The 27,463-nt window shown below is 62.6% G+C and overlaps 1 protein-coding gene across 3 annotated transcripts in view; it reads right to left on the bottom strand.

The window, feature by feature from the left end:
• Positions 1-27,463, bottom strand: part of CHLRE_10g458350v5 (uncharacterized protein) — a 59,292-nt gene that overhangs the window by 14,748 nt on the left and 17,081 nt on the right. For 2 of the 3 annotated variants that reach the window (XM_043067105.1, XM_043067107.1), the window contains 84 exons: positions 26,986-27,348; positions 26,617-26,849; positions 26,378-26,420; positions 25,987-26,203; positions 25,693-25,788; positions 25,412-25,527; positions 25,133-25,212; positions 24,906-25,015; positions 24,633-24,736; positions 24,094-24,481; positions 23,653-23,958; positions 23,204-23,491; positions 22,921-23,070; positions 22,691-22,834; positions 22,460-22,561; positions 22,045-22,317; positions 21,672-21,857; positions 21,090-21,269; positions 20,628-20,861; positions 20,399-20,495; positions 20,214-20,255; positions 19,992-20,039; positions 19,536-19,762; positions 19,074-19,347; positions 18,873-18,927; positions 18,351-18,761; positions 18,004-18,013; positions 17,786-17,840; positions 17,619-17,688; positions 17,090-17,446; positions 16,733-16,892; positions 16,477-16,633; positions 16,121-16,304; positions 15,813-15,969; positions 15,543-15,686; positions 15,068-15,421; positions 14,695-14,897; positions 14,480-14,538; positions 14,186-14,337; positions 13,863-13,963; positions 13,570-13,733; positions 13,209-13,378; positions 12,885-13,039; positions 12,590-12,739; positions 12,070-12,423; positions 11,805-11,952; positions 11,526-11,627; positions 11,312-11,358; positions 11,165-11,227; positions 10,744-10,911; positions 10,449-10,596; positions 10,180-10,281; positions 10,005-10,057; positions 9,803-9,865; positions 9,521-9,612; positions 9,321-9,378; positions 8,619-8,991; positions 8,395-8,500; positions 8,046-8,121; positions 7,889-7,952; positions 7,621-7,710; positions 7,287-7,388; positions 6,922-7,091; positions 6,569-6,734; positions 6,175-6,399; positions 6,002-6,066; positions 5,583-5,787; positions 5,152-5,442; positions 4,813-4,885; positions 4,371-4,556; positions 3,896-4,145; positions 3,591-3,746; positions 3,206-3,435; positions 2,877-2,988; positions 2,632-2,690; positions 2,358-2,424; positions 2,040-2,201; positions 1,668-1,844; positions 1,387-1,427; positions 1,141-1,252; positions 778-933; positions 522-581; positions 198-282; positions 31-76 (listed from right to left, as the gene is read on the bottom strand). In XM_043067105.1, coding sequence (XP_042920504.1) covers positions 31-76; positions 198-282; positions 522-581; positions 778-933; positions 1,141-1,252; positions 1,387-1,427; positions 1,668-1,844; positions 2,040-2,201; positions 2,358-2,424; positions 2,632-2,690; positions 2,877-2,988; positions 3,206-3,435; positions 3,591-3,746; positions 3,896-4,145; positions 4,371-4,556; positions 4,813-4,885; positions 5,152-5,442; positions 5,583-5,787; positions 6,002-6,066; positions 6,175-6,399; positions 6,569-6,734; positions 6,922-7,091; positions 7,287-7,388; positions 7,621-7,710; positions 7,889-7,952; positions 8,046-8,121; positions 8,395-8,500; positions 8,619-8,991; positions 9,321-9,378; positions 9,521-9,612; positions 9,803-9,865; positions 10,005-10,057; positions 10,180-10,281; positions 10,449-10,596; positions 10,744-10,911; positions 11,165-11,227; positions 11,312-11,358; positions 11,526-11,627; positions 11,805-11,952; positions 12,070-12,423; positions 12,590-12,739; positions 12,885-13,039; positions 13,209-13,378; positions 13,570-13,733; positions 13,863-13,963; positions 14,186-14,337; positions 14,480-14,538; positions 14,695-14,897; positions 15,068-15,421; positions 15,543-15,686; positions 15,813-15,969; positions 16,121-16,304; positions 16,477-16,633; positions 16,733-16,892; positions 17,090-17,446; positions 17,619-17,688; positions 17,786-17,840; positions 18,004-18,013; positions 18,351-18,761; positions 18,873-18,927; positions 19,074-19,347; positions 19,536-19,762; positions 19,992-20,039; positions 20,214-20,255; positions 20,399-20,495; positions 20,628-20,861; positions 21,090-21,269; positions 21,672-21,857; positions 22,045-22,317; positions 22,460-22,561; positions 22,691-22,834; positions 22,921-23,070; positions 23,204-23,491; positions 23,653-23,958; positions 24,094-24,481; positions 24,633-24,736; positions 24,906-25,015; positions 25,133-25,212; positions 25,412-25,527; positions 25,693-25,788; positions 25,987-26,203; positions 26,378-26,420; positions 26,617-26,849; positions 26,986-27,348 — 12,872 coding nt within the window. The remainder of the gene's footprint in view (positions 1-30; positions 77-197; positions 283-521; positions 582-777; positions 934-1,140; positions 1,253-1,386; positions 1,428-1,667; positions 1,845-2,039; positions 2,202-2,357; positions 2,425-2,631; positions 2,691-2,876; positions 2,989-3,205; positions 3,436-3,590; positions 3,747-3,895; positions 4,146-4,370; positions 4,557-4,812; positions 4,886-5,151; positions 5,443-5,582; positions 5,788-6,001; positions 6,067-6,174; positions 6,400-6,568; positions 6,735-6,921; positions 7,092-7,286; positions 7,389-7,620; positions 7,711-7,888; positions 7,953-8,045; positions 8,122-8,394; positions 8,501-8,618; positions 8,992-9,320; positions 9,379-9,520; positions 9,613-9,802; positions 9,866-10,004; positions 10,058-10,179; positions 10,282-10,448; positions 10,597-10,743; positions 10,912-11,164; positions 11,228-11,311; positions 11,359-11,525; positions 11,628-11,804; positions 11,953-12,069; positions 12,424-12,589; positions 12,740-12,884; positions 13,040-13,208; positions 13,379-13,569; positions 13,734-13,862; positions 13,964-14,185; positions 14,338-14,479; positions 14,539-14,694; positions 14,898-15,067; positions 15,422-15,542; positions 15,687-15,812; positions 15,970-16,120; positions 16,305-16,476; positions 16,634-16,732; positions 16,893-17,089; positions 17,447-17,618; positions 17,689-17,785; positions 17,841-18,003; positions 18,014-18,350; positions 18,762-18,872; positions 18,928-19,073; positions 19,348-19,535; positions 19,763-19,991; positions 20,040-20,213; positions 20,256-20,398; positions 20,496-20,627; positions 20,862-21,089; positions 21,270-21,671; positions 21,858-22,044; positions 22,318-22,459; positions 22,562-22,690; positions 22,835-22,920; positions 23,071-23,203; positions 23,492-23,652; positions 23,959-24,093; positions 24,482-24,632; positions 24,737-24,905; positions 25,016-25,132; positions 25,213-25,411; positions 25,528-25,692; positions 25,789-25,986; positions 26,204-26,377; positions 26,421-26,616; positions 26,850-26,985; positions 27,349-27,463) is intronic. The other variant, XM_043067106.1, reaches the window with a different exon arrangement.

Here is a 27,463-nt window from a genome sequence, read left to right as displayed (position 1 = left end):
GCAAGCACGTCATGACACCCAGCGGCGCACCTGCCGTACATCTGGTACAACCGCACGCGCATCTTGTAGTTGGCAGCTGCAAGTACGTGCAATTGGGGGGCATGAGCCAAGTATGGGTGGAAGGGCATCACAGGGCACAAACCCGGGCCCCTGCCTTACACACCCGCAAACATCATGTCTGCACGCGCCGTACGCACCTCGCCTCAGCAGCACCACGTCCTTGCCAACCAGCGCGCTGTCGGGCGGCGCGAACGCGCTGTACACGGCCGCGTACGCGCCGGTCTGTGCAGGTGTACGGGCAAGAATTGACGGGTGCAGCAGTGAGTTACATGTGTCAGTATGTGTAATTAGCACGTGGCTGACCGGCGCAGGCTTGCATGCGGAGGCAGGCGGATCACTGGTGGGTGGCGAAGGTAGGGATGTATCAAGGGTCGTGGGTAGGTGCGTGGCCTTTCCAAGCCGAGGCGCTGCGTAGCAGTGATGGGCAGCACCCACACAGACACGAAATTGTTGCAACTCACCGAACTGCTTCCATCGCATTTGTTTGCCAAGCTGTAGTCGCCACAGAAGACGTAAAGACCCTGTTCGCGCGTGCATGCGAGTATGGGTAAAAAGAGGGAGGGGGCGCACGCAGCGATAACTGGAGCCGCCGCTGCAGGTGCCTCAACCTTGCTTTGCTCTCTTCATCTGCCCACTGCCCGCTACAGCGCTGTTTATCCCATTCGTGTTCGGCACACGCCACGCGGTGCGAGTCACATGCACGGCGGCGCTACTCACATTGCTCTCCTTGCACACCTCCAGCTCCACGTCGTTGGGGGCTGTGTAGGTGAAGGCGATGGTCTGCAGGCCAACGCTTGGCACGGTGCCGCCGCCGCCGTCAGTGCCGTCGGTCGTGTCGTCGGGCGCCGTCGTGAGGTTCACAAAGCGGGAGTTCTGGGGTGCAGGCCAGAGCAAAAACGTTGGCAGGCACGCGGCGCACCGAGTGCATGGTTCACATAGCAACAAGGGTAGGTGAAGCTCGGTGGAGTGCGTGGCGCGTGGGAATGGACACCCAGAACCCTACAGTGTCTGAGCGAGCGCACACCGACACACGCGCCCTCCGCGTACATATGCATGGCTGTTGCTAACCTACGCACTCACCTGGTTCGTGAGAGTGAGGTAGGTGCTGACTGACTCTGGCAGCAGGCCGGGGATGGGCTGCGTCAGGCCGGCAAACCCGATCACCCACGGCAGGGCCGGCAGTGTGAAGACGCTGCGTCAACACACACATACACGCACACACATGGGGGGGGGGCAGGCGAGAGGGAGCGTGTTGGCAATGCACAAACACCGGATGGCGCCGAGTAGGCACTTTAAAGGCGCTAGCAGCTGACGGTGCGCACGCACCTGAAGGGTTCCGCGGGGTCCAGAGTCACTTGGCGTTGCAGCTGCGCACACAGATGTTGAACACACATGAGGTAATGAGGAGGCCTCCCATTTACATACCACACGCTGCAGCAAGCAAGCAAGCAAGCGCACCCTGCTGCTGGCGCTCCCAAGCCAACCGGCACTTGCGAACTCACACAACCTAAACCCAACCCCAACCCCAACCCAACCCAGATAGCACACAACCCGAACTCACACCCAAACCCAAACCCAAGCCCAAGCCCAAATCCCAGCCCGCTCACAGGCGGCTGGCCGGCCTGGTCGTCACAGTCGTAGGCTGTGAACTGCAGCACTGGGGCGCCCAGACCGTACTGGCACAGCCCACCGATCAGCCCCAGCCGCAGCTGCCGCGTCTGCACGTCCCGCACGTCCACGTCGTACAGCGGCTGAGTCAGCTCGAAGGCGCCGCCCGCGTCAGCCTGTGTGTGCGCGTGTTGCGCCAGCGAGGGAGGGAGGGCGGGCGGGTTGAAGGGGGCAGGTAGGCGCTTGGGGCTGGTGCGTTCTGTGCCAATGTGCATGAAAGCGGACAGGCTGCATGTGGGTGTGGTGCTCGATCGTATACCATACGCATGCGTGTACCTCCCACCCTGGCAGTATTGCGGAGCCTCACGCACCTCGGCCGCTGCCGGCAGGTCGATGGTCATGCTGTGGTTCATGTAGGCGGCGGTGAGCCGGACGTAGGCACCGATGCCCGCAGCCACCAGGAAGGCTCCGGTGCCGGGGTCGGAGGACACGCATGCGATGGAGCTGTTGTCGGCGGCAGATACCACACAAACCTGCGGCAGCGGACAGGCAGGCAGGCAGGCAGCAGAATCAGGACACGTGTGTGCTTTAAGTAGTTGAGACTGTGCACGCAAGTTGAGGTCCGTAACGAAGAGATGCAAGTCCAAATAACGTGCAAGGTGAAGGATGACAGGTTAGCGCGGGCGTACCTTGGCGTCAGTGATGGGGCAGCCGCGCGTCTGGTCGAAGCCTGCATTGGCGGCTGTTCCCGGCCACCTGCGCACAAAGCAAAAGTAGCACCCTCGAATGCGTCAAACCAGCAGTACACTGTATGAGGGCGATGGGCGCAGCTTACAAACAGCCGCAGCCCCGGCCTCCATTACGGCCTTTCAACATTCCGCCCTTCATGCGTGATCGACACTTGTCTGACACGCATGCACGCACGCACCCCACCGCCTCCAACACACGCGCGCACGCACGCACCTGACGTAGCCGCTGATGGGCAGCGACGACTCATCCGTGATGCGCACACTGGTGGCCACCTGCAAGTAGACGGAGCGGCTTGATTGTCACATATTTGCTCTGGGCAGCCCCCACCAATCAAGGCTACCGAACGATACAAAACTGCCCAGCGAATGCACGCACGGTCCCAAAGCTGCATGTGTCAAGTGCATGCAGCCAAATGACCAAAGCACAAGGCAACGCCTTCACACCAGGCCCGCGCGCACCTGCAGGTGGGCCAGCGCCAGCGTCTGAGCGCCGCCAGGCCGACCGTTCAGGGAGAAGGAGTGGAGGATGATGCGACCGGAGCGCAGCCGCGTGCGGGAGCTCGCGGTTAGCCTGCAGGCACGCAGCGGGTCCTTCTCAGCCAAACCTAGTCGCAAACAACACCAGCGCTTCACTGCCTTTGCAGTGCCCAGCGCTTCTCGCTCCCTGCTACCCTTAACACCTGCCTTGTCGGCGGATTGCAATCACGCACACGTGTTGGCAAGTGTGCCAATGCGCAACGAACTCAGACCCACGCCCGGGCCCACGGTGTGCTGCTCTCAACACGCACCTGACCAGCTGGTTGAGACAGGCCTCCGGAGCCAGCACCGGGTCACAGCCGCCCGGCAGCGGCAGTAGCGTTCCCGCCGCGCTGCCGCTGCTGCTGCTGCTGCCGCCCGCCTGCAGCTCAATGACGTATCGGCCGCTGTCGTCCGTGACGGCGGACACGACGTAGGGACTGCCCAGCAGCCGCGCCGTGAGCCGCACACCCGGAGCGGGCGTGTCGTACTTGGTGCGGACCTGCGCACACATGCGTGTTTGTTTGCATGTACAATTGCGTGATTGTGCATCACATGCAGCAGACCTACACGTGCATCCACCGCGTTATTATGCACCAAACCAGTTTCAGGCTGGGGCCTACGTTGCCTCCTTCAGCTCCCCTGCTCCTCGCGTACCTCGCCCTCCACGCGCGCGGCCCAGGCAATGGTCACGTCGGCGCACACGGGAGCGCTCACGAAGCGGTCGGCCGCAGTGGGGTTGGCGGGGTCCAGGAAGTAGCCGGAGGAGGCGGCCGAGGCCACCACCACACAGTAGCGGTACGTGCGCCCCACCTGCGTGCGCAGTACCGCCCGTGACAAGACATTTGCAAACAGAAGGGATAAGAGATGCGAAACTGAACATCTCCATCTACATGTTCCATCGCCGGCAAACTGTATGGCCCGCGCGTATGGTCGCGCACATTCTTGACAAAACCACGCACCTGCAGCTTGTCACGCACGATGTCTTCATCGACCTCCGTCTTGCTGGGCCGGTACACGGAGCCGCACGGCAGGCCGATGGACAGCTGCGCCACCACCGTGGTGCCGTTGCCGCTCGCGCCGGCAGCGCCAGCGTCCGCGCTGCCGGAGGCGGTGGTGGCGTTGGCGGACGGCACGGGCTGGCGCGTAAGCGGGTCCAGAGGTGTGCGGGTGATGGAGGCGGAGGCCTCACAGGCGCTGCCCACCGTCCAGCTGCAGCAGGCGAGGGTCCGATTTTCGTGGTGGTGGAGGGCATATGACGTCGGTTGTGATGGGGAGCGCCGAAAGCGTGAGATTATTCCCAGGGCGTACCTGTCTGTGTGTCATTGCTTGCTTGTTTATCAGCGGCACCCACAGCACCCCACGCCCATCCTGCCGCACACGCATCCATACACACTCTCCCCCGCACCCGTACCTGCACCCGCACCCCGTACGCACCTGAACACAATGGAGCTGAACTGTTGCGACACCGTCAGACCGCGCGGGCCGCCGCCGGGGTTGTCCGCGGTGCAGCCGCAGGTGGTGGTGGCGGTGGTGAAGGCGGACCGGTCGTCCTCCGCCACGGTCTCCACATCGCTCCAGTCCGGCAGCGCGGGCTTGGCCAGGTCGGAAGTCCACAGCGCACTGCGGGTGTCAGGTCAGTTGGTGCACGTGCTGGGTTGCGCCGCTGTGGAGGGCTCAGCAGTTTAAAGGCATTGTACGCCAGCACACATCCTCAAGTGTGCACGTGTCCGATCTGCCATACTACAACGCTTGCAGGCATCATGCAAACCGTGGTATGCTTAGCCCCGACGCCTCCCATTCGCATTTTTGCCTTTATGGCGAGCTTAGTGAACCGATTGACTACAGTAGCCGCCCCCCGGCTCTGCCCGTCACGCACCGGTATTGGAAGGGCGTGCCGGCTGACAGCTTGCGCACACGGTGCACCGCGACTGGCTGGTTGACGGGCGCCACTGCACACGCATTGAAGGGAACATGAGGCGGGCGTCGTGGACATACTATGAGCATGCACACGGCCACACAATGAGGCACGCACACATATATGCCTCCACCAACACCCGCACCCGGTACTGCCTTGCGCGCATGCGTCCACCCTGCGCCCTGCTGCAGCACTCCGCTGCACCCCGCTGCCTCCCGCACTCTGCTGCCTGCACCATCCTTCTGCCTCCGCCCCCCGCCCCCCGCGCCCCGCCCCTCGCCCCCCGCCCCTCGCCCCCACCGTTGTCGGCGGTGATGTTGGAAAAGCCGCGGAACAGCAGCGGGTCGCCGGGGGCCTCGACCAGCTGCTTGAAGCCACGTGCCTGGCCGTACAGGTTGAAGTTGACGCCCAGGTGCGGCAGGAAGTACGACGAAGTCGAAGGGACCAGGGCGCCAGCAGAGGCGGGAGACGAAACGGCCACCGCCGTGGAAGCCGGGGGCGTGTTGCCCAGCACGATGTAGGCCTCCTTGGAGGATGCGCGCACTGTGAACTTGGGCGTGACGCTGCAGGTCGTTGAGCACAGCTCGCTCCCTGCGCGTAGCGGCACAAGATACGCGCAGCGAGTGCGTGCGGGCGGGTGAGAAGGAGTGAGCACGCACGGGTATGCACAGTGAGCACAGCGAGCACGGCGGGTGAGGAGGGAGGAAGCGAGCCGTGAGGCTTGCACGCACCGTCGGGGCCGACGTCGCACTCCTCGCGCTGCCAGATCGGAATGCCGTCACCGCACGTGCGCTGCGACAGCGCGGGCTCAGTGGCCGAGACCGGCAGTGAGTCGGGGCCGGCGATGGGTAGCTCAAGAGCCGCGGGGTCCGGCGAGGGCTGTTGAAGGGCCACGAGCGAAGCGCCGTTGTCGAACGGGCAGTTGGTCGCGACCACCTGTGTTCAGGAACAGCGATCCAAGCAAGCGTTCGTATGTTACTCGCATGCCAGTCGCGCTCGGGCTTACAGACCGCAGACTGAGACATCAAGCGTCAAACACCCCACCAGCCCCCACTTGCACTTGCAAACCGGGCCTTCCCTAGTCTATTCCAACACAGCGGCCCGACACCGGGCACAAAACACTAGATACGCGTACGTCACCGCTACGCACCAGGTCGGGCAGGCCGTCTCCGGAAATCTCCGCCACGGCCACATGCTGCGGAGCCGAGGTGTAGCCTGCAGGACAGAGGGCCACACGCATTTATGGGCATCAAATGTACAGCCTCCTTGGTACGTCGACAGCGGCAACCCGTTCGGTTTCACATGCATGACATAAGTACGCACCGGGCGCCATGCAAAGGAAGGAGAATGCCCAGCTGCACACGCCGCGGCGGATGCGGCCGCCGCCACTGGGGTCCAGATAGCCGCACGTCGCCGCCTCCCTCATCACCATGTCGCCGGATGGTGTACTTCTGGTGATGGGGTTGGCGTCGTCCTGTGTCCAGCCACCCACCAGGCCCTGCTGATCCCCGGGCGGCGCCACGTTCGTCGCAGTCCAGTAGGGCGAGTCTGCAGGAAGAGCGGGGTAGGGCGCGCGACATGAACTGAGACAGGCCCAAGCGGAAGGTACGACATGCCCGCTGCGTGCACATAAAGCTGCGAAGACCTGTAATACTCCGCCCCGCCCCGCCCCGCCCACATCGCCCCGCCCACTCCCCTCCCCTCCCCACCAACGCACCTGGCGACATAAAGTCAGCGAAGCCCACCCACACGTTGGTGACGCCGGCACTGGTTGGTTCTGCCTCCGCCGCCACCGCTGCGAAGAAGGCGGCGTCCTCCCGAGTGAACAGAGTGGCGAGACCGCCGCCTGGGGCGCCCGGCATTAGCTGACACATCAACTGGGCCTGTGGGCGGCACAAGCACGCAAGAAGTTGCCGAGGGCGGTAGACGTATATTATTATAATGAAGATAAAGGGCATGATAATTGGTGCTCATGGTAGTGATCTAGTGGATGGGAATGACACCTGCCGTGACGTTTCTGGGGCTCCTTAGCGATGAAGCCGCACGAGCGGGTGCACGCGTTGGACGCACCTGCTGCCAGGATGCACGGAGGGATGGGTCCGTGACCAGAGTGTAGATGTAGGCGCCGCGTGCGATGGAGGCACTCACGCCCGAGCGCAGTGCGTACAGAGAAGCCGCGGGCAGCGGGGTTACCGGGGCGGGTGGCGCAGGCGACTGCATCGTGTCGATAGGCGACGTGTCTACAATTGGCATGTCAAATTCAGGTGTTTTAGCGGGGGTTTAGGGAAGGCGCACAAAGTGCGCCGCATGGCGTTGCTGGGTGATGACCTGCCAATCCAAGTGAGAACCGTCTCCTTCGGCTAGCACGTTGCTTGCACTGCCAATGCGCCCCTCCAGACTGAGACAACAAAATGCCGTACACACGACGCACGTACATGAGCACAAGAAGTACTGGAGCAGGTTGCAGTCGGTTGCCAACCAGTTTGCGGTCACGCCAGGACGGTCACCCTGCTGGTAGATGTAAACCGAGCCGCAGCCTGCGGTGATTTGATTGTGATAAGAGGCATGCCTCAGCTCAGTGCTGTTTAGTGCAGGCTAGCCAGGCCAGCACGTAGGCATGCCATCAATGTTGCTTCAGTAGGCGGGGTGTCTCACGCCTCAATTTGAAACCCAACGAGCCCTGCACAGGGACGTTCAAGCTACCAAACTCAGTTCAGCTACTTGACGCGCACCCTACTAGATAGTACCGTGTATGTCCACACCACGTACTTGAGGTTTGAACGGGCTGGCCGGGATACCAGGCGGCGTTGGAGGTCACGTCACGCAGCGGGTCATCCAGCATCGTCCACGTGGGAGTTGCTGCATGATTGTGGAAGTCACGACGAGTGTGCGTGAGTATGATAGGTCACAGCAGCAGAGTGCATAGACTGGTTTCTGTGAGTGTGATAGCTGCATCTGGCGCTTGTGCCTAGATAAAGGGTACGTACATGCGGCACCGAAGCAACCATAAGGTATACGCTGGCACGCGCGCACACACCTAGCTTGTTGAAACCGGCCCACAGCGGCGCGTAGAGTCCCCCATCCGTCGGGTTCTTCAATGCCTGCAGGGTCGATTGTGCATGCAGCATCGGTCAGCAGCCCGTACTTGAAGTGTGTCTGGCAGCAAGGAGCAAGGCTTGGACACTGTGCCGCACCTTGTTTTGGTCCACCACCAGCGGCCAGAACTGGTCCTTCAGGAAACCGCTGACCTGGGCCCACTCCGAGTCGGACCTGCACGCACGGCAAGCGAGCCGTTCAGATGGCGTGCACAATCGTACTGGCAGGCCAGCGTTAGTGTGTGGGGTTTTACCCTTTCGCCCGAGCCGTGCCGTGGCGGGCACGCACTCCGGAGAGGGGCAAAATCCAAGGGATCTACAAGCAGCGTGATGGACTCCTCGCGTACACCCACGGCAGCAACTGGCGGTGCCGCATATATGATAGCGTCCTAGCAATGCTGCAGCAGCGAGTGCTGGTAGTTAAGACCCATACGCGCATGAAACGCACTTGAAAACGGAAAGGTCGCCGCCCGGCAGAGTGCGACACACGTCGCGGGCGGTGCCGTAGTTGACCAAGGTGGAGAAGAGCGCAAAGCGCCGCCCGTTAATGTTATCTGCAATACGAGCGGGGGTGTCAACTAGTAATTGATCTCGGGGGCGGGAGGTTAGTATGGATTTGGTTTGACCCCATGCCGCCCCCATACACCTCCAGCCCAAACCGGCCATACGCACCGGACTGAAAGAGGGGCCTGGCAAGGGCACGGTCCACCGCACGGCACAGCGGCCGGCGCGCGCTGCCGCAATCCTGAAGCCCAAAGGAGCGGCTCTGCGACTTGGGGTTCAAGGCCAGTCCGTAGCACGTCGCGTCGACGCCGCTGAGCCCGCTTGGCGTTGCCGGCGGTACGTAGAGCCCGGTCGCGGCGCCCGCGGGCAGGCCGTTGGCTGTGAAGTATTTGGAGCCCGTAGTGTCAGAGAAGCGCGAGTTGTAGCCCGTCCACACCGCGATTGTGGGGTCGTTGAAGAAGGGCTGTGTGTAGACCCAGTGCGAGGTGATGAAGCGGACCACGGTGTCGTACGCGGCCGGGCTATCGAAGTCGGCTAGGGCCTGTGGGATTTGGTCGGGAGGAAGGGTTGCGAGGTTAGGGCGGTGGGAGTACGGTGAGAGCAGCGGGGACACAGCACAGTGGGCAATGCAGCAGGTGGAAGGGGGGGAGGTACCAGGTAGCAGGGCGGGGTGCAAGAAGGGAAGCGATGGAGGAGTGTCGTAAGGGCGGTCCAGCTGGATGCGACGTAATGGGGATGGAGGGCGCAGGCAGGGAGGCTGCGCGATGCTGGTGTTACTGGTGTACGCATCAATGAGATGCCGTTTGCACACGAATAGATCCGGCAGCGTTTGTTTGGGTCATCGCAGGTAGGTCACGGCCATTGACCCACCTGGTCATTGGCCTCACACACCGCCTTCGCCTCCTGCCAGCCAACAGGCTGGCCGTACCTGCGCAGGTGGGTGTCGATGGGGTGCAGTGGCATCGCGTTCAACAGAAGCATACTTGCTCAGTTGCGCACATTATGTCTCTACCCCTCGCCCTGCGCCCCCGCCGCCCCCAATGTCCCACCCCCGAACAGCACGCACTCACATGACGTAGCGCGCCCCCCGCACCGCCACCTCCACATCCAGCTTTCGAAGGTCCACGTTGGGCGCGGCGGCAGGTGCCGCCGGGGCGGCCAGCTGCAGCAGCAGTAGGCACGGGCACCATACCGTACAGCAGTGACCGCAGCAATCTCATACGCGTAGCGGCGTCGCATGCATGCAGCGCGTGGACCACGCACACGACCGAGCTGACAGGATCTCGATCTTGATCACACCCACACGCGCGCATGACGCTTCACAAGATGCGCGTCTTAATGCTTTCACTCACCATGCACAGGTACGGCAGTCGCGCGGTGCAGGTCACATCGTTCCACGTGTTGAGCGCTTTGGGCTGCACGAATGCGAAATACACAACGGTGCACACCGGCGAGGTAAAGCACGGGCCGGCGGTACCTCATTGCCCCAACAACAAGCCGCTCGCAGGGCACATTTCCACTCCAACACAACGCTCTGCGTGGACAATCACTCACCGGGAAAGGATACGGCCGCCACACTCGCATTTCCACGCATGCCTCGGCGTTCTCTGCAAGTGCACGCGCAGGCACGCACGTGAAACGAGTTATGCGATGCGTGCTGCGGCGGGGGTCCATCATCGCTGATCTGAACAGCATAAACCTGCAAGAAGGAGTGGCCTCCATAACTCACGGTAGTTGTCTGGCTGGCCCGCATCCCACAGAGTTGATGCCACGTCAGCATTGGGCGGCAGCTGGGAGGTGTAGTAGCGGAAGACGGCATTGTTGTTGGGGTCTGCGTCCGAAATGAAATAAGCACAAAGGTTCGGCATGCGGGTGTTGATGGCAAGCAGGGGCCATGGGCGTACGGCACTTGCAACGCACAGGCGTCAGGCACCTGAGTGCGCCCCACGGCTGGTAGGTGAAGCAAGCACCCTTCCCACGACCTCCCAGCCCACGCACCCCTTGTCAGCCCGAAGAAAACCTCAAAGAAGGCCACAGAGGTTTTGCCCTGGACTGCGTTCCTGATGGCATTTGCCACGTTGTTAAATTCATCCACGGACGTCCATTCCGCCAGCGTCCCGCCCGCCTGGGCGCAAGTGACTTGCGCCTACAATCAAGTCAAGCAGATGGTATGCACGATTGACATCTGCATGACGCCTTGGATGGCTCAAAGGTTTCCATTTCGACTGAACTGAGCCCAAACTTACGGTGCCGCATTGACAAGCATGCCCGTGCGTGGCACGTGACAACTTACGTCGATCCAAATTTTGGCGGGGCTCGTCAACCCGAACAGAACGAAGCGCTTTGTCCGGTAGTCAATAACGGCGTCTGGCGTGTAGGGCAGCAGCTGCTGCGGCGTGCTTGGGGCAACCACGCTGCCGATAGCGTCGCCCGTGTTGGACGACAGCGATGGGTCGGGTAGCTGCGTGCACGCGAACCATCAAGCACGGCACGGCGGCGGAATGTGTGTGTGCATATATGTCTGTGTGTATATATGTATGTGTGTTTATGTGTGTGTATGTGAGGCATGGTGTCGGCGCGCCGTCCATCGCCTCATAGCCGTGCGAGACCTTGACGTACGCCTAACACCGTGAGGCTGCGTTCAAAATGCAAGCAATGCTACAACCCATTCCCGGAAGTCGGGCCTCACGCTCTCCCCACGCGCACTCCCTCACCATGCATATGTACGGTAGCTTGAGAAGGCAGTTGATGTCATTCCACGTGAAACGTCTCTTCAACTGCGCGTGCGTGGCAAGTGCAACCGTCAATGTTTTCTGCAGAGCCCCATGCACAACTACTGTGGTTTCCATACTGGCACTCACAGGTATGACACGCCAAATGCGCATCTCGACGCACGACTCAGCGTTCTCTGCGAGTAAAGCAATCCAGCCATGCAGGGAGCACGGACGCTGTCAAGTAAATGCCACAGCACAGAGGCAAATAAAGAGTGCAAAGGCAGGTGGGGACACGGGCAGCAAAACCACTGCATTGAGCGCCCCTGCTTGTCCGGCTGCTGCGGTGCACCTCGGGACTCACGGCTGTTGTCAGGCTGGTCGCGATCCCAGAGAGTTGCCGCCACGGTGGGGTCGGGGGCCAGCTGCGAGCCGTAATACCGGAACTGGGAGTTGTCGTTCGGGTCTGCGTGCATGGGAACGAGTACCAGAGGCACTTAGATACAGGGCTAAGGCTCAGCAGCAGAGGCGCCATGCGTACAGCGGGAGCACATACGCTCAAGGAGATAGGCATGCGAGCGCAGTCACCCGCGACCATCCTTATTTAATGCGTAGGAGCGGTCGGACCAGCGTGTGCACGGACCTCTGATAAGCCCTATGAATGCCTCAAACACTTGTAAGGTGGTGCGGACTGAAAGCGCGGTGCGAAACGCGCTCCCAACGGTGTCGAACTCGTCCACGGACGCCCATTCCGCCAATGAGCCGCCAGCCTGGGCGCACGTGATTTGTGCCTGCAAGGACACGATACACATGTGCCATCCATAAACTGCCCAAGCCCTATTGCGCACAGCACGTTTCTGCACGTGAGTATTATGCTTTCTCTACTCCTCTACGTGCGTACCACTTACATCTGCCCACACTTTTGTTGGGCTATCCACACCGAACAGCGCAAAGCGCTTTCCACCGGTGTCCACCACCGCGTCTGGGGTGTACATCAGTTCCCGTGGGGCCGGCGGCGGCGCCGTGTCAACAGCAGCGGTGGGGGCTGCAGGGGTCACAACGGGCGGACCGGCCCATGGCGTGCCGGATTTGCAGACAAACGGCAGCGCGTCTGAGCAGCTCCGCACGGAAACAGCGTTGCTACTGCCGTTGCCGCTGCTGCCCAGCAGCTGCAGCTGCCCGCAGGCACCATCCCTGCTGCTGCCAGCACCGGCCAGGTCGCGGGGGATCTGCCACGTGGACAGCGCCACGCTGTCAGCAGCCTGCAGGCATGCAATCCATGGCGCCGGTAGGTGTGCGGAGCTCAGTGGCGGCCTATGTTCACCTTGAGACATGAATGTTAGTTTCAAACCTTGGACTGTCTATCGCCCCGCGTGCGGGCCATTCGCGTGTTCCGGCGGAACCGCACGTAGAGAGCCCCGAGCTCACCGAGTCCGCGCGCCACACGTAGCGGCCGCCCGCATCCTCCGCCATGGCTGTCCACACGCCGTCCGCGGCAACCGCTGCCATCATTCCACTCAGCCAGTCCGACACGGCCTGCTGCTCGTCCGTGTCGAAGAACCACAGCAGCTCGGCTCCCTGTTGAGCGTTGCATGAGCCACGTGGCACGGGCGGTTAACCAGCGGGTCGGGGCAGGTCAACGTACGGCAATTCTTAGAGGAAGGGCGCGGGCGTAAGGTGGCGGACGAGCTTTGCTCAGCAGTCAGGCATCTGGATGTGTCACCTGGTAGCGGCACACGCGCTGCGCCTCGCGCCAGGTCACGGCGTGCGCGGCGTGGAGCGAGAGCTTCCATTCGCCCAGCCCTCGATCCGCCAGGCCCGGCACCGTCCAGGACTCCCCAGGTGTCAGGTCGGAGAGGCTGGTGTCAATCATCGTGCCTGGTGGGTGAGGTGTGTCAACGAGGTCATCAGCCAAGCTCGCAGTCGGCGGCATCATTACGCAAGACAAGGAGCGCTTGCAGTAAGCGGCTGCCGGGTGCATGAAACCCAAACTGCATACTGCAGCGCTGCAAGCAGCCCCGCCCGAGGCATCATCAAGCGAACGCACTGGTCTCGCAGATGAACGGGAACTTGTTGGCGTTGCAGGAGCCCGCCATGAGGCCGCTGGCGCTGCTGCCCAGCTCCGACGTCATCATGAAGCCGCAGTTGGAATCGTAGTCCCAGGCAAAGGCGTCCTCCACCGCAATGGGCTGCTGCAGGGCCGTGCCGTCCAGCCACCTGCAGGCAGGCGAACGTGCATGCGCGCGGATGGCCAGAAGCCGGCGGCTTGTTATTAATTACACATACACACGCGTGCGCGCGCGGATGTTCATTTGCTCCATCCAGACCCTCGTTGGTTGCGACCCCTACCCATAGAACCTCGTCCCATCCAGCCGAACAAGCCCCTATTTCTTCGCCTCAGTTCCCACCTGTACGCGGGCCGCTGCGTTCCCAGCAGTCCGACCCAGTAGAAGGGCCCAGCCATGGCGGTGGCCGCCGCAGGAAGGCTGGCGGCAAGCCGAGCCGCCAGCTCGGTCAGCTCGTCAGCGGAGCGCAGGATCGCCAGGTGCCCGCCGTGCAGCGTGCACACACGCTGTTGAGGGTGCAGGGGCAGGCAGGAAACAGCACAGCTGTCAACACCGAGCACTAGAACCCCAGGCAGGGAGTCAATTCCTGCTGCCGTTTAGGCTGTGCTGGTTTGTACCGGTATCTGCCGACGCACCTGGGCGCTGTCCCAGGAGTCGGCGGGGTCGGTGAAGACCCGGTACTTGGAGTCCCGCAGCAGCAGCGTCAGGGCGGGAGTCCAGCGCGTGTCAGACAGGCCTGCGGTTCCAAAACAGGGGCATACATCATGCTTCGCGACGGCGCGGGCCCAAAGAAAGTTGCACCAGAAGATATATATGAAAGCCGTGCTCCAGCACGTTAATATTCGCCCAGACGGTAGAAACCCAACCCAAACCACCCATACCAACAACTTCAGCTGCGTGGCGCCCAGGTCCTTGACCCTGCATCCCTGTTCCTGGTTGTGCCCTCTAACACACTCACTGAGCTCGTACTGCACGGGCTGCACCAGACCCGTGGTGAGCACGTCCTCCGATGCAGCACACAGCGTCACCACATCCTCCTGCGTGCCAAAGCCGTAGACGTGGCGCCCGGGTCCGCTGCCGTCGCTGTCTCCCATGGCGATCGCAGCCGGGCTGTTTGCAATGCACGAGGACACCAGATCAGAGGGACAGTGGATACGTGCCAAAGAAAAGATGTGCTTCATCCGCCAATGCCTGCTGTGCAACTGCCGCTTAGCTCATACCCAGACCGCCCGGCCGCCGGCCTGTTCCGCACCTCAATTCCACGCCTTGCAGCGTGCGAGCGCAGCGGCACGTGCCGTCCACATACACGACCTGTGCATGCGCGGACAACACACGGCAGTGCGTCAAAGTCAGCCTACCTATCATTTGCTGCGCGCCTGCACCCGTCAACACCGCGCCGCATACTAAGCGCGTGGTCAGCAACCGCGCGTGCCGTTTGATTTGAGAGAAGCTACTAAGCGCACGCACCGCGAGGCTGGTGCTGGTGTAGGGCGAGGCGGGCCGCGAGGCGCCCACACCGCATGCGGCCACGCAGCGAGTCACGAGCTGCGCGTATGCCACCTCCAGGTCGGCAATGTCGGCCACGGCGTCGGGCAGCAGCACCGGCACCTCGGGGCCCTCCAGGCGTGGCACGGACCAGCCAGGCCGGCAGGACGGCTCGGCGGCGGTGGCTGCGCAGGGCAAGCGGTCACGTGATCACGGTACGTCAACATGACAGCGTCAGGGCGGGAGCACTCGGAAGAAAACATCCATCGATGGGGATCGGTGTGCGTGAAACCGCACGTGTGCGTGTCTGGGTGCAGGCACGTACGGGAGCGCCACATTGCCGGTATCTGCTTACCTTGCTGCACAAGCTCGCCAGTGGCCTGGGGGTTGACGCAGACGGCTGAGAACGTCAGTGACGGATTCGTCACTACGGGCGCAAGCTGCTGTCCCGGACTACCCGGGCCCGGAATGCCCGGAATGGGTAGGCCGCCAGTGATGTTGGTGGGTGCTGCGGATGGCAACGTAGTTGTCTGCTCAATGGCGCCGGTGAAGCCGGAGAGAGCAGTGCCTGGCGGGCACAGGAGCGGCATGGAAGTCGAAGGGCCGGCCGCGCCGCCGGATGCGCCAGTGCGGCAGACGAAAGGCTGCAGGTCGGTCTGACACAACGGCAGCGCCAGCGCGTCGCAGGACTCCACACGCCAGCTGTCACCTGCAAGAAGATAAAGGACATGGGCATGTGCAGAAATACGACCATAATGCGTGGGCACCCGGGCAGCAGGTTATTCTCCGCGCTTCCACAAGGCGCAAAAAGTGATCTGTCAGAGACCCACCGACAGCGCCGCTGCTGCCGCTTCCGGACTGGATTTCCCACACGAGGCACAGGTCCACCGCGGAGGGCGCCGTGGGCAGGACCAGGCCGCGGCGCGTGTAGGTCACGGGGCTGTTGTCCACTTCCCAGGTCCACACACGTGCGCCTGTTGACGCGGGAGGCGGGACGGAGGTTCAGGAGAAGATATAGCCCGGCAGTATCAAATGCACAGCAATCCCGTGTTCGTTCCCAGATGGCGGTGCTCCACCACGCGGCGGCGCTGCTTGCTTACCCGAGCTGGATGAATCCGGCGGAGCAGCAAACCGCGCGCCCAGCCACACGCGGGTGGTGGCGGCGGCGCTGCGGCTGGAGTGGCTGGCTTCGAAGATGGCGGCGGCGAAGGCATCTGCCGCGCTGGCGGTTGTCACGGACACCATGTAGCCTCCGTCCTGCGTGCACAGTCAAACACACTCTCACATTGGGTAAGTAGATGGGGCGCAGTGTCAGCACGGGCATGCGGTGAGGCCACACGCTATCTCCCTGGGTGCTGTCCAGACTCACGAGTCCTCATATATCACGAGCAGACCCGTGCGCACGCACCTGGCGCATACAGTGCTGCAGCGCCTGCGTCCAGTTCATTGCCTGCCGGTGAAGCGACGTGCGCGTCTGCGGCGGAAGCGACAGAGACGCCGCCGGCGCCAAGCCGCGAAGCGGCGACGGCCGCCGTGCCAGCGGGCGGCGGCAGAGCACATGCCGGTGGCTGCTGCAGTCAGCCGCGCCCCAGCTACACACACGCACACACATGATATAGAGGGAGGGGCGTCGGGGGGGCGGAAAACGTGCTGTGAGGCAGCAGGGTTGCGCGTTGCATGGTACATTCTGTGATGGAGATACGAGGCGGCAGGACACATACATGCAAAGGGCCAAGTTGGCTGGCGGTGAGCGGTGTTACACACCTGGGGGTGTTTGCCGACGTGGCAGGGTCAATGGAAGACGGGTTCAGGCTGAACACTAGCTCTCCACAGGACGGCTGCTGCGGCACCGTCGCACCGCCGCCCCAAGCGTTGTACGTCACGGCCGACAGACTGGTGTAGAGCCAGGCGGCGCCCGAACCTGCGTATGAGGCACACGCAGACGGTGAAAACTTTCACTGTATGCCCGTTTACGCACATGGATGGAACATTAGGGCAAGTGAGCCAGAGGGCAACGCACCCGCATTGCTGGCGCCGAACCACACGGACACAGTCGGCGGGTAGAAGCGCCCCGCCGCCCAGCTGCCGACCAGACGCGACACCACAGCCATCTGCGTGTCGTCGTCAATGGCGGCGAGCGCGCCGCCTTGCAGCGAGCAGAAGGAGGACGCCGACGCCCACTGCAGGCAGCAACAGCAGCCGCGACAGCGGCAAATACAATCAAATCAGAGCGGGCCGTAGGGGCATCCGCACTGCAACACATCCAGCAGCGCACCGCGCGCTCATTCGCTGATTGCAAACAGCACCTTGACCACTCCATCCCCGCCTCTCTGCGCCTCTTCTCACTCTCACACTCTAAGCCCCACGCCGCACGCACCTGCATGGGCACATCGTACAACACGAACTCCTCCTGCGTCACCTCCACCGTTGGCGTAGGCGGCGAAAGGTTCACGCACGTGCGGCCGCTGCTTGTAAGGTAGCCACAGCCGCCGCTGCTATCACTGACGCCGGTCACGGCAGCCGAAGTGGAGGTCTGTACCGAAGTCGAGGCGAAGGGGGCTGAGGCCACAGGGAATATGGACTGGGCAACAGAGGCCACAAGGGGCGTGGAAAGTGTGGGCGTGAGGGCGGACGCTGTGGCGTCGCCGCCGCGGGGTGTGACACTGTTGTTGCGCGCTATCTGAATCGTCGCAGAGGCCGCCTCCGCGTCTTGGACGTCGCGGCGGCACAGCACCTGTGATGGAGGGCAAGTTGGGAGACGAAGCGGCAGAAATTGAGGATCAAGAACAGGATTGCACGGCAGAGCGCCGATGCCACCGGCGGTACTATCATTGCTACTGCTGCCGCCTGCCGTTAGTTTGCGCGGAAGACATGGGTTGTGAGCATCAACGGGTGAATGGACTTACGTGGTTGACGGAGGTCTGGGTTCGGGTGGTGCGGCAGGGCTGATCGTACACTTGGGCACTTCCGGTGGTGCTGCGCACGTAAGAAATGGATGGGTCAAGCAAGTCATGAGAAAGTGCACGCATGCATGCCACGCAACTAAAGTAGGCGAAGTACTTCTCGTACGCACCTGGTCGCTTCCAGCGTGTAGCGGACTTCCGCGCAGTGCTTGGTGGAAGCACGAGCTGCAGGCAAACACGGTTGGGGACTTGCTGATCAAGTGGAGGCACCAACAGGCTCTGCAGGCTCTGACCGAGATCACACGCACACGCCGACGCACAGCACAATTGCATGCATGCATCACGCACACGATGGAGCGGCCCCGTATACCCAGTTCTGATCACATACCGCTGCAGCACTGCGTTGGCAAGGGAGAGATCGGTACATACGGCCGCGAGGGAGATGGTGGCGGCGAGGGAGAGAAGGGTGGGGGGGGGGGGTGAGTTGGCATTCCAGCCAGGAGCGAGCAAGAGCAAGTTGCTACAGCTGCGGCACCTTACGGTGTTCAACTTAAGTGCACTAGTATAAATAACACCATAAACAAGCTGGGCAGGCAAAAATAAGCTGGACAGGCAAAACCGGCGTGAAGTCCCATTCCATCTCGAACTCGTGAACAGCTTAAATAGCTCATGGGAAGAGTTGAATCACAATTACACTTACCAAATTATTGCCCTAAGTAAGTTTGAGAGCCCCACCTTGATTACGAGTGAGTTGACCATGACGTTGTCAGGGGGTGCACTGTACAAGGTCGTAGGGGGCCCGCCGATGTACGAACTGTAGAAGCGGTACCACGCCTTGGTATCACCGTGCGTGACACTCGCGTTGTACGGCAGACTCTGAACGCCGATGCCGCACACGTACTGGCCGGGCTCACACATGGCTGCGGTGCGCCAGCTGCCGGCAGCCGTTGCGCCGCCCGGGAGCGGTAGCTCCGTACCGGGCGTGTCGCTGACAACGCCGGGGTTTCCATTCTCGTCTGCCGGGGGATTGATGTCGTGATCGCACACGAGACGCAGGTTGGTCGCCGCAACCTTGTCGTTCGCCGTGTAGAACACAAGAGTTGCATAGCCCCCCTGATAGGTCAACTGAGTCTCCAGAGCTTGGAGCTGCACGGCAACGAGAAGCATGCAACGTTGTTCAGGGCGCATGGACACGTGCGGCATTGATTACACTGCTGACTGCCTATCCAGATATATGCAGATACGCGCGTTGCCTACCTGCACACCGACGGCGAAGTCCGTGTCACTGGCGCTGCAATACACGCTCGGTGTCCTGCGTCCGTAGGAGGGTTTGCAAACACACACAATCAATCCTTCGGACCCGCAGCTAGTAGAGCAGCCAGCAGCAGCGCAGCCCTCCGTTCAAGACCGCAGCAAAGCATACATGCGCCCCCGCAGCTCATCAGTATGCCCCCTTACCAGTCAGCCACGCCTGCGCTGATCGCCGCAGGGTCTTCGCCCACAGGCAAAGGTGGGTCCGCATTTGCGGGGTCCGTGACCGCCAACAGGGGCCCGGGGCCCCCACACGTCATCCGCAGCGCCACCAAACCCAGGGCATCAGGGTCAGAGTCCGCCAAAGTGTCGGGGTTGCGCACGTCAATGCGTCCCGACACGCCACGCACGTACGTGCCCACCGGGCAGGCCACAGTCGGCTGCAAAGTGCCATAGTTGTCGGCGCTCGACACAGGCAGCTCTGTAAGCAGGTGACGGGCGAGGCAGCCGCCAGCACGCAACAGTTAGAGCTGAAAAAATCCAGGACAAGTACAGCGCGTAACGTAGGTGGGCGTGGAGGTTGGGCGTTGCAGACTGGCGGCTTTGTGGCACGTGTGGAGCTCAGACGGCATGCAGCAGTATGTCTTGATTGAGGTACTGCAAACGCACCAATTGTGTCGCTCTGGCGCGTGCCAGGGGCCCACGGCTGCCAGCTCGGATCAGCCACGTCATTGCCAACACTGTAACGCCACGTGCCCTTTACCAGGCGGTCATTGAGGCCCTGCCACACGCCCAGTTGCTGCGCGGCTGCGTCGCTGCTGGTGGTGTCCGTGCCCGGCGGCTGACGGCCGTTGGAGCGCATCCATGTCACGACCATATCCGTGACTGCATCAAACCTGAGGCGGTTCGGGATGGGGGAAGGGAGAACGAGGGGTGACTCAGCAGCACCGGAGCTAGCTGGCAACCCCTCCAGATTCATGAAGTCAATGTGCGGCACCGGATTTTGCAACCCGTTCACATTTGTACAGTCCTCATACAGCAGACATTGAACACCGCGCACACGCCACAGTCCCGCACAGCGCAGCCGCCATCAACACGTGCGACACTAAAGGCTCCACCACTCACTGGCGCGGGGAGTCAAAATAGGCGAGGTTGCCGCCCGCAGCCTGGCACCTGTGTCGGGAAAGGCCGGGCGTGTCATGTGTGCTTAGGGAGGTAGCGTACTCACACGCAACCGAGAGCCACTCACACAAGCGCAACCCGTGTGCTTGGGCGCACGTCCAAACACATGCGTGGTCCCAAGCAAACCCTCCCTGTCGCGACCACCCTGCCGCCGCCGGCACTCACAGCAGCTCGGCGCTTGGCCAGTCCATAAGCTGGGCAAAGAGCCTGCGGTACGCGTAGGAATAATATGGTAATCCATCGCGACAAAAGTCAGCCGTGCGTACGCTATTTCTACTCTGCTGCGCATTAATTCATTCACCCACTCTGTAATAGCATGCGCCGCCAGATCATTATGTTGTATGACTCACGTGAAATGCGCATTGCCTTGCAGGCTCTGCGCCACTGGCGGGAGCGCCGCCAGCCCAGACCCCACCCGCGAGCTGGAGCCGCCAGCCGACACGGGCCCTGCGGATGCACGGTAAATGGCAACCAATGGCGATGCATTATACATGCCGTCTTGTGTAAAAATGGTGTGGAAGGCGAAAAGGCGCGTTGGAGGCAGCAAACGTGCGGAAACCATATGCGAGGCGCACTCACGCTGGCAGATCGGTCGGGCGACGTAGCCCCTGCAAGGCACGTCGAACCACTGCGCGGCCGCCGTTGCGCCGCTGCCACCCGAAATGACCATCGCGGAGACGCAGTCCTCATCGGCGCCGGTGCTTGCGTTGCCAAAGGCCGCGTTGATCGCGTTGTTGGGCTCGTTGGGTGCCCAGGCGGCGGCTGCGTCCAGGAGCTTGGCGCCCGAGTCCCACAGCCAGCTGCCCTCCACGACTGCAAGCATAGGCCGAACGAACACCGTCAATTCATCACTCAGCATCTATCTTGAATTTCTGCTGGCGGCATATATCTGCTGCTGCAAGCGGGCCCGTCATTACTACCGAACCCGATCGATGGTAAACGAGGCAACGGGTTCCCCGTGCAGCAGACGCCCTACTTCCCCTGGGCGCATACACCAGCATACACACACGCGCTGGCGCACACCCCAACCACTCCTCTCACCGGTGTCGGTGAGGCCGATGTGGTAGCGCAGGGCCACGGCCACGCCGCCGGCGTCGTCTGTGGTGGTGCCATCCTTCGCCGCCGCCACCATGGCTGAGCGCACCAGGTCGATGGCGTCCAGCGCCAGGCCCAGGGCGGCAGCCACAAGCTCGGGGCTGGAGGGCTCCACCAGGGCACCGCCTGATGTAGGGTGAGGGGTGGAAAGGTTAGTGCATTGAAACAGGATACAAGCAGGGATAGGGTGGGGGAGGGAAGGGAGGGCGGGGCGGAGCGGGAAGGAAGGGCGGGAAGGGATGGCGGGGCGGAGCGGAAGGGAGGGCGGGAAGGGATGGGAAGGTTGCAGCAGGCCGGGATTGGCATGGGTGGGCGGTCAACATGTGTGCTACTAAAGAACGCGACTGCACGCTGGCAAGATAGCAGCGGGTGGGCCCCACATTGGTCCGCAGCAGGGTGCGCACGACAAGCCCCGTATCCAGGCAGATGCACAGGGCCGCACGCACCGCGCATTGCACCGCTGGCTGTGCCCCATCCACGTTTTCATCCGTCCACCCCTCATCATCACCGGTACTGCGCCCCACGCACCTAGCTGCCTGCACAGCTGGCGGGCGTAGGTGGAGTCCACGAGCATGTCGTACAGATCCAGTTGTACGGCGCCACCCGCCGCAAACGCGGAGGCCAGGGGCGTCAGGTAGTTGGACAGCGCGTCGGCCTCCTCAGGAGACGCGGAAGCGATGGCAGCAGAGCTCGAGCCGCCAGGCGCTGGCGGCTCTGCAAAGATTCCGACATCCAGCAGTAATTTGGGGGATCAGTTTGTGTCCGGGGTGCATGGAAAATCGGAGCACACCGAGGCATTTCAAGGCATGCAGAAACTGATGCCCCGGTGTCTGGGGCAAAATATAACTTGATCTCACGAATCAACCCTCAGCCCGCACTGCCACGCGCCGCCGTTACTCACGTGTGCACACGACTGGCCGCTCTGCGGCGCAGTCAGCCGGCCGCATAAATTGGAAGTAGCGCAGCAGCTCGGTCTCATCCGCGGGGCCAGCGATCGAAACCGACACGGTTTTCATGCTGGTGAGCTGCAGGCTGGTGGCACTGGGGTCCAGCAGTTGCTGGCTGAGCACGGCGCAGGCATTGGCGCTCTCCGTTGGAGCGGGAGCAAGGGGCGGCGTGGAGGGCGGCGCGGTCGCTAGGAGCTTCCAGTAGGGACCGGGGCCGTAGGGCTTGGCTGCGCGCATCAGCGGTTTCGTAATTCAGCGAGGTGCATGTTTGCGGCGGGCTCAGCAGTTACAGGTAAACCCAATTGTGTTATGAGCATGTTACATGTTACACGGTGCCCAATGCGCATAGGTACGGCATGCGCGACTCACTGGTGTTTCCGGCCTTGAAGAATGGTCGCTGGCCGTAGCCGGTGAACTTGCCACGGCCGCCGGGGTCGCGCTTCAGATAGCAGGTGGCAGGCCCCAGGATACCTGTTGATCATGGCACGCCGGGCTATCATGAGCAACAACCGCTTTGCCTCATGCGCATGCCTGCGTAGCTTGTGTCAGCCATACATGGTAGCTACTGCGACTGCGCGGCATTCTCGCTGGGAGGCTTACCATTCAGGGGGCCGTAGCTCCAGAAGTCACAGCCGGGCGTGGCGGCGCAGGCGGCCGCGCAGCTCTCGGAGCCCACCGTATCGGTGATGGTGGTGATGAGGGTACCGCCAGCGTACTCAGACGCGAACAGGACGAAGGTTGGGCCTGGGGCACGGGTTACCGAGCTAACGGTTACAACCTACCCAATGTTGTCAAAAAAATGGCGTGGTGTGGGCTTGGATCTCACTCACCCCAGACATGCCCGATGGTGTCGACGCGCACGCCGTCGCGAAGCGTGGTGCCGCCGCCGCCGTCGCTCAGGAAGAAGGTGTTGGCGGGCACGGGCGTGAAGACCGCCTTGAGCACGGAGCCGTCCAGGAAGGCCCAGCTGCCCTCGTAGGCTGTGGGTGGGGTGCAAGGCGAGAAGGCGAAAGGGCCACCGGCAACAGTTGAAGCGATCGGACATGCGATCGGCAACAGTCGCAGCGTATGCATACACTACACACGAGGGAAACGATCCGTACGCTCACGTACCGTAAGTGCACGCATACGGGGCGGCTACCACGCAGTCGCGCTCATACAGCCCCTCCAGCTCGCATGTCACTGCGTCGCCGTCGCCACCGCCCAGCGACACCGTCACCGATGAAATCGGCGTAGGGTCTGTCGTGCTGTTGCTGGTGCCGCCACTCTTAAAGCATGCCACAGCCAGGCGGCCGCAGCGGGTGACTGATGAGCCACTGCTGCCGTTGGACGGCGCGGCGCCGGAAGCCCAGGGCAGGAAGGCGGCAAGTGTGCCGTCCGACCAACTGTAGGCGGCGTCACCTATACATGAAGCATGCAAGCATAAGTCCAATGACCAAGCAGAACAGCGTACCGGGCGCGAGTGCGAGCGAGCGCCAACAGCAGCAGACAGACAGATCGGACGTTCCAACCATGAAGTTGCAGCACGCAGCAGGCGAGCAAAAGAAACACAACGCACGCACCTGCGGCCTTGCGCAGTCCCGTATACAGCTCCACACGCGCCCTGCGGCCGTCCGCGGGCAGGCCGCCAGGCAGCAGCCCGGCCACCGCGCTGCTGCCGGCGCCGCTGCTGCTGTTACCTGCGGCTACCGCCGCTGCCACGGAACGTGCCAGCGCGGCCAGGAGCGTGTCGTACTCGTCCTGCGCGACCAGGGACGCCAGGCTGCCGCCGCGGCCGGAACACGACCCGGACGCCGCCTGCCAGCCGCTGCTGCTGCCATCGGCGGCGTAGACCGCGACTTGGCGGGCTCCCGGCAGCAGAGCGCTCGCTGTGTGGTGCGTGTGTGATGGGTTGGGGCACGCGCAAGTTAGTCAGTCGTGCATGGAAGTAATAAGATGGTAAGTGGTTGAGCTGAATGCGTCAAATCCTGCAGTGCCAGTAGCACAACGCCTCCGTCTCCTACCTGAGGCGTCGGTGGCTCGCTCGCAGATGAAGGCATCCGCCGGGGCACTGCCGGCAGCGCCGTCGCAGCCCAGCGTCACGTACTCGCTGGTGCAGTTGCCGCCGCCACCGGTGGAGCAGCGCGTGCGCACCGCCACACAGCTGCCACTGCCACTACCGCCAGGCGAGCCCACCGCCCAGCGAGTGAAGGTTGCAGGGCGGCCGCTGGCGGCGGTCACAAAGGCGTTGGACGAGCCGCTCCCGCGGCGGATCCCGATCCAGGCGATGGATGAGTCAGCCTGTAGGTCCCTCACGACAGATCCCTGGATCCCGGTCATCACGGTGTCGTACTGGCGGGCGCTGCTGAAGACGGCCAGATCCGCACCCAGGGACTGGCAGTAGGAGCGTGCCTGCAGGCGGGCAAGGATGAAGAGAAGAGCGTCCGCAAGTGTGAAGTCATACAGACGGGGGCAGGAACACAACCAGCAGCGTTGCCGGGACATGCATGCCCCACCGCTGAGCCTGTGTATGTAACCACACGTGATGGTGCTAATGACTGACCTGTTCGAAGGTGCGGTTGGGCTGCGGCACGTACAGGAACAGCGAGCTGCCGTACTGCTCCGCTGCAACTGCTGGCCGCAGCGCCGCCGCGGGAGAGTCTGGGCCTGCGCGTGGCATTACGGATGCATTGCGTCAGGAGCTCAAGTCCTGCCGGGCTGCGACGCGCAAACGATTGCAGAACGCGGCTAAGATATGGCGTGTGCGCTGCGCGCAATGCAAGCAAGCCGGAACAGCTGTGCTCACCCGCACCCGCATGCGTACACACACACGCACCTGGCAGGGTCCTGCGAAGCCCCACCCACAGGTCCTGCCGGTCCTTGAGCGCGTCGCCGCTCAGGCTGGTGCGGCTGAAGTACGACTGGCCCACAGCCAGCCCCAGTCGACTGCATGGACAAGAGACACGGGTCAGGAGACAGCGCCGCAAGGACGATTACAGTTGATGATAAGAAGACAGGCTGGCAAGGGTGTAGGTGGTGTGGGCGGTCATGCTAGGGGCTCACCGCAGGTCATCAGTGGATGAGAAGGAGGCCAAGGCGCCGCCGCGGCGCTGGCAGAAGGTGCGGGCGCGATCCCAGGTCAACTGCAGGAGCAACGGGCGGGGGCAGTGAAGGCAGCAGTCAGTGATGCACGTACGGCGCGCTCATTTGGAACCAGTCCACATGCTGTAGCCCCTATCACGCGCAGCCACATGTGATCATGGCGCGCGCGCACAGAGACCCACACTCACACACACTCACACACACACACACACAAAAGCAAACACACTCACACACACGCACCGGGACATCGTAGCTCAGCTGCTGGCCTCCACCGCTGCTCGGTCCCCCCAGCCCCACCACCACATCAGGGGTGGCGGCGTCACTGGGGCTCACGCCGGGCCGATAGGCAGGCGGGACTGCGGACCGGGCAGAACGTGGCCATGGTTGATGTGGGTATTGATGTGGTATGAGCCACTTGTGTTACCGCAAGCAGGGAACCGCAGTTTGCTGTGCCCATGAGCGTGTGCCGCCCATTTCGATTACCAGCAGCAGGGCGGCGATGCATGCAACCCTGGGCTCACCGATTTTGCACAGCGGGCGGCGCACCAGCCCCAGGCAGGCACGGTCGTTCCACGAGGCGACGCCGGTGAGCGCGTTGACGGCCAGCTCCACACAGTCTGCGCGTCCAGTGTGGCGGTGGGTGGCTCAGGCAGGGCGTGTCGCACGGGTGCGTGTGTGATGAGGCGCACATTCACGGCATCAGTGTGTGGAAGTCCACCACCGGAGCAAACGCCTGCTGCAGGTGCATTGGTACGGAAGGAGAGACACGAGGATGTGCAATGGACATGCGTGTGCGTTGACACCCGCCATCACACCTTCAACGCCGCCTATGTTGTTGGGCTCGCCGGCCGTCCATGGCGGTACGTACTGCCCGTACAGCGCCGAGCCGTCAATGTACGAGAAGTTGTACAGCCCGCCAGCCGCACCGCTCGCGCCCGCCGTACGGCGAGCACCAATCCAAACCGAGAACACGGCATCGGTCACACCACTGCCGTACGCCCACTCTTGCAGCATGGAGGCAACAGCGTCGCGCTGCGGTTGTGAATGGTGTGGGGCGAACATTGGGACGGATCATGAATAATGCCAGGCCGCCACGGGTGCTACACAGCAGGCAGGCAAGCACTGCAAATTCCGTTTCATTACATGTGTGTCACATGCGCCGTGATGAACAGGTACCGTGCATTTGCATAAGGGGCCCCGACCCACCTCGATGTCATTCCGGAAGCTCATCAGGTCGCCACTCTGCAGCCTGTGGTGTCGCATATGCATAGCTCATGACACTCTCCGTAATGGCGGCGCGCGTGTCGCTTGGTGGAAGGCAACGTGCGCAACACGCAACCACAGCGGGCACGCCCACTCACGCACGTGCGTACCCATGCACAAGAAGCGCATGCATGCGCACGTATTCACGCATGCGACCCGTCCCGAGCGATGACCGTACATACCTGCAGAACGCGGTCGCCTGGTTAGCGTCCAAGACGATGTCGTACAGCGCCGCGTAGTACACCTCCCCGCGCCGTACACTGGTCTGTGCTGCACCGCCACTTGCCATTGCCGCGTCGTCGGTCGTGTAGTACGGCAGGTCCAGTCGGGCCACGGGCAGCAGTGCCGCAGCGCCGTCATCCAGGGCCGACAGGCGGTCGGCATCGAGGCCGGCAACGCCCAGAGGGCAACTGGTCTGTATCGTGCATGAACAGCAGGAAATTCGTGTTAGCCCTATGCGTTGAAGGCATCAAGTTAGAGGCTCACGCTCCGCCCTTGCTCGCGCGTCCACGCTCGAGTAGCCCTGTGCTGACCATCCATACGAATCATACCTCAATCAGGAACGAGGTGGGCGGAGCCGAACTGGTGAGGTCGGGGCTGATGTAACGCTCCTGGCCGAGCTGGCCCAGGCCGCCGCCACCTGCTGCGCCGGTGCTGCTGCCGCCGCTGCCCGCACCGCTGGTCACAGCCCCCGCACCGCTGCTGGTGCCAGTAGCGGCAAGCAGCACCGCGGCAGAGTAGGGAGAGGAGGCAGCCAGCTCTGCGGCGGCCGCGATTGCTGCCAGGCTGGGGCGGGAGGGGTCGGGCGCGGCGTTGTCACACTCGAAACGCAGGTTGAGCAGCGCAGACGTGTCTGCACCGGCGCTACCGGTCGCAATGGCCGTGCTGTCGATGCGCGCAAGGACCGATACAACCTGTGCGCATGTGCGTGGAAGGGATCCAAGTCTCAGGATGTGAGCAACACGGGTAACTTAGCGCTGAAGGTTTGCGGGCACACGGTCAGACAGCAACGGAGGCGGCTGAGAAGTC

The sequence above is a fragment of the Chlamydomonas reinhardtii genome, chromosome 10, assembly GCF_000002595.2.
Source record: "Chlamydomonas reinhardtii strain CC-503 cw92 mt+ chromosome 10, whole genome shotgun sequence".
Lineage (NCBI taxonomy): Eukaryota > Viridiplantae > Chlorophyta > Chlorophyceae > Chlamydomonadales > Chlamydomonadaceae > Chlamydomonas > Chlamydomonas reinhardtii.
This window is presented reverse-complemented; position numbering and strand designations above follow the sequence as displayed.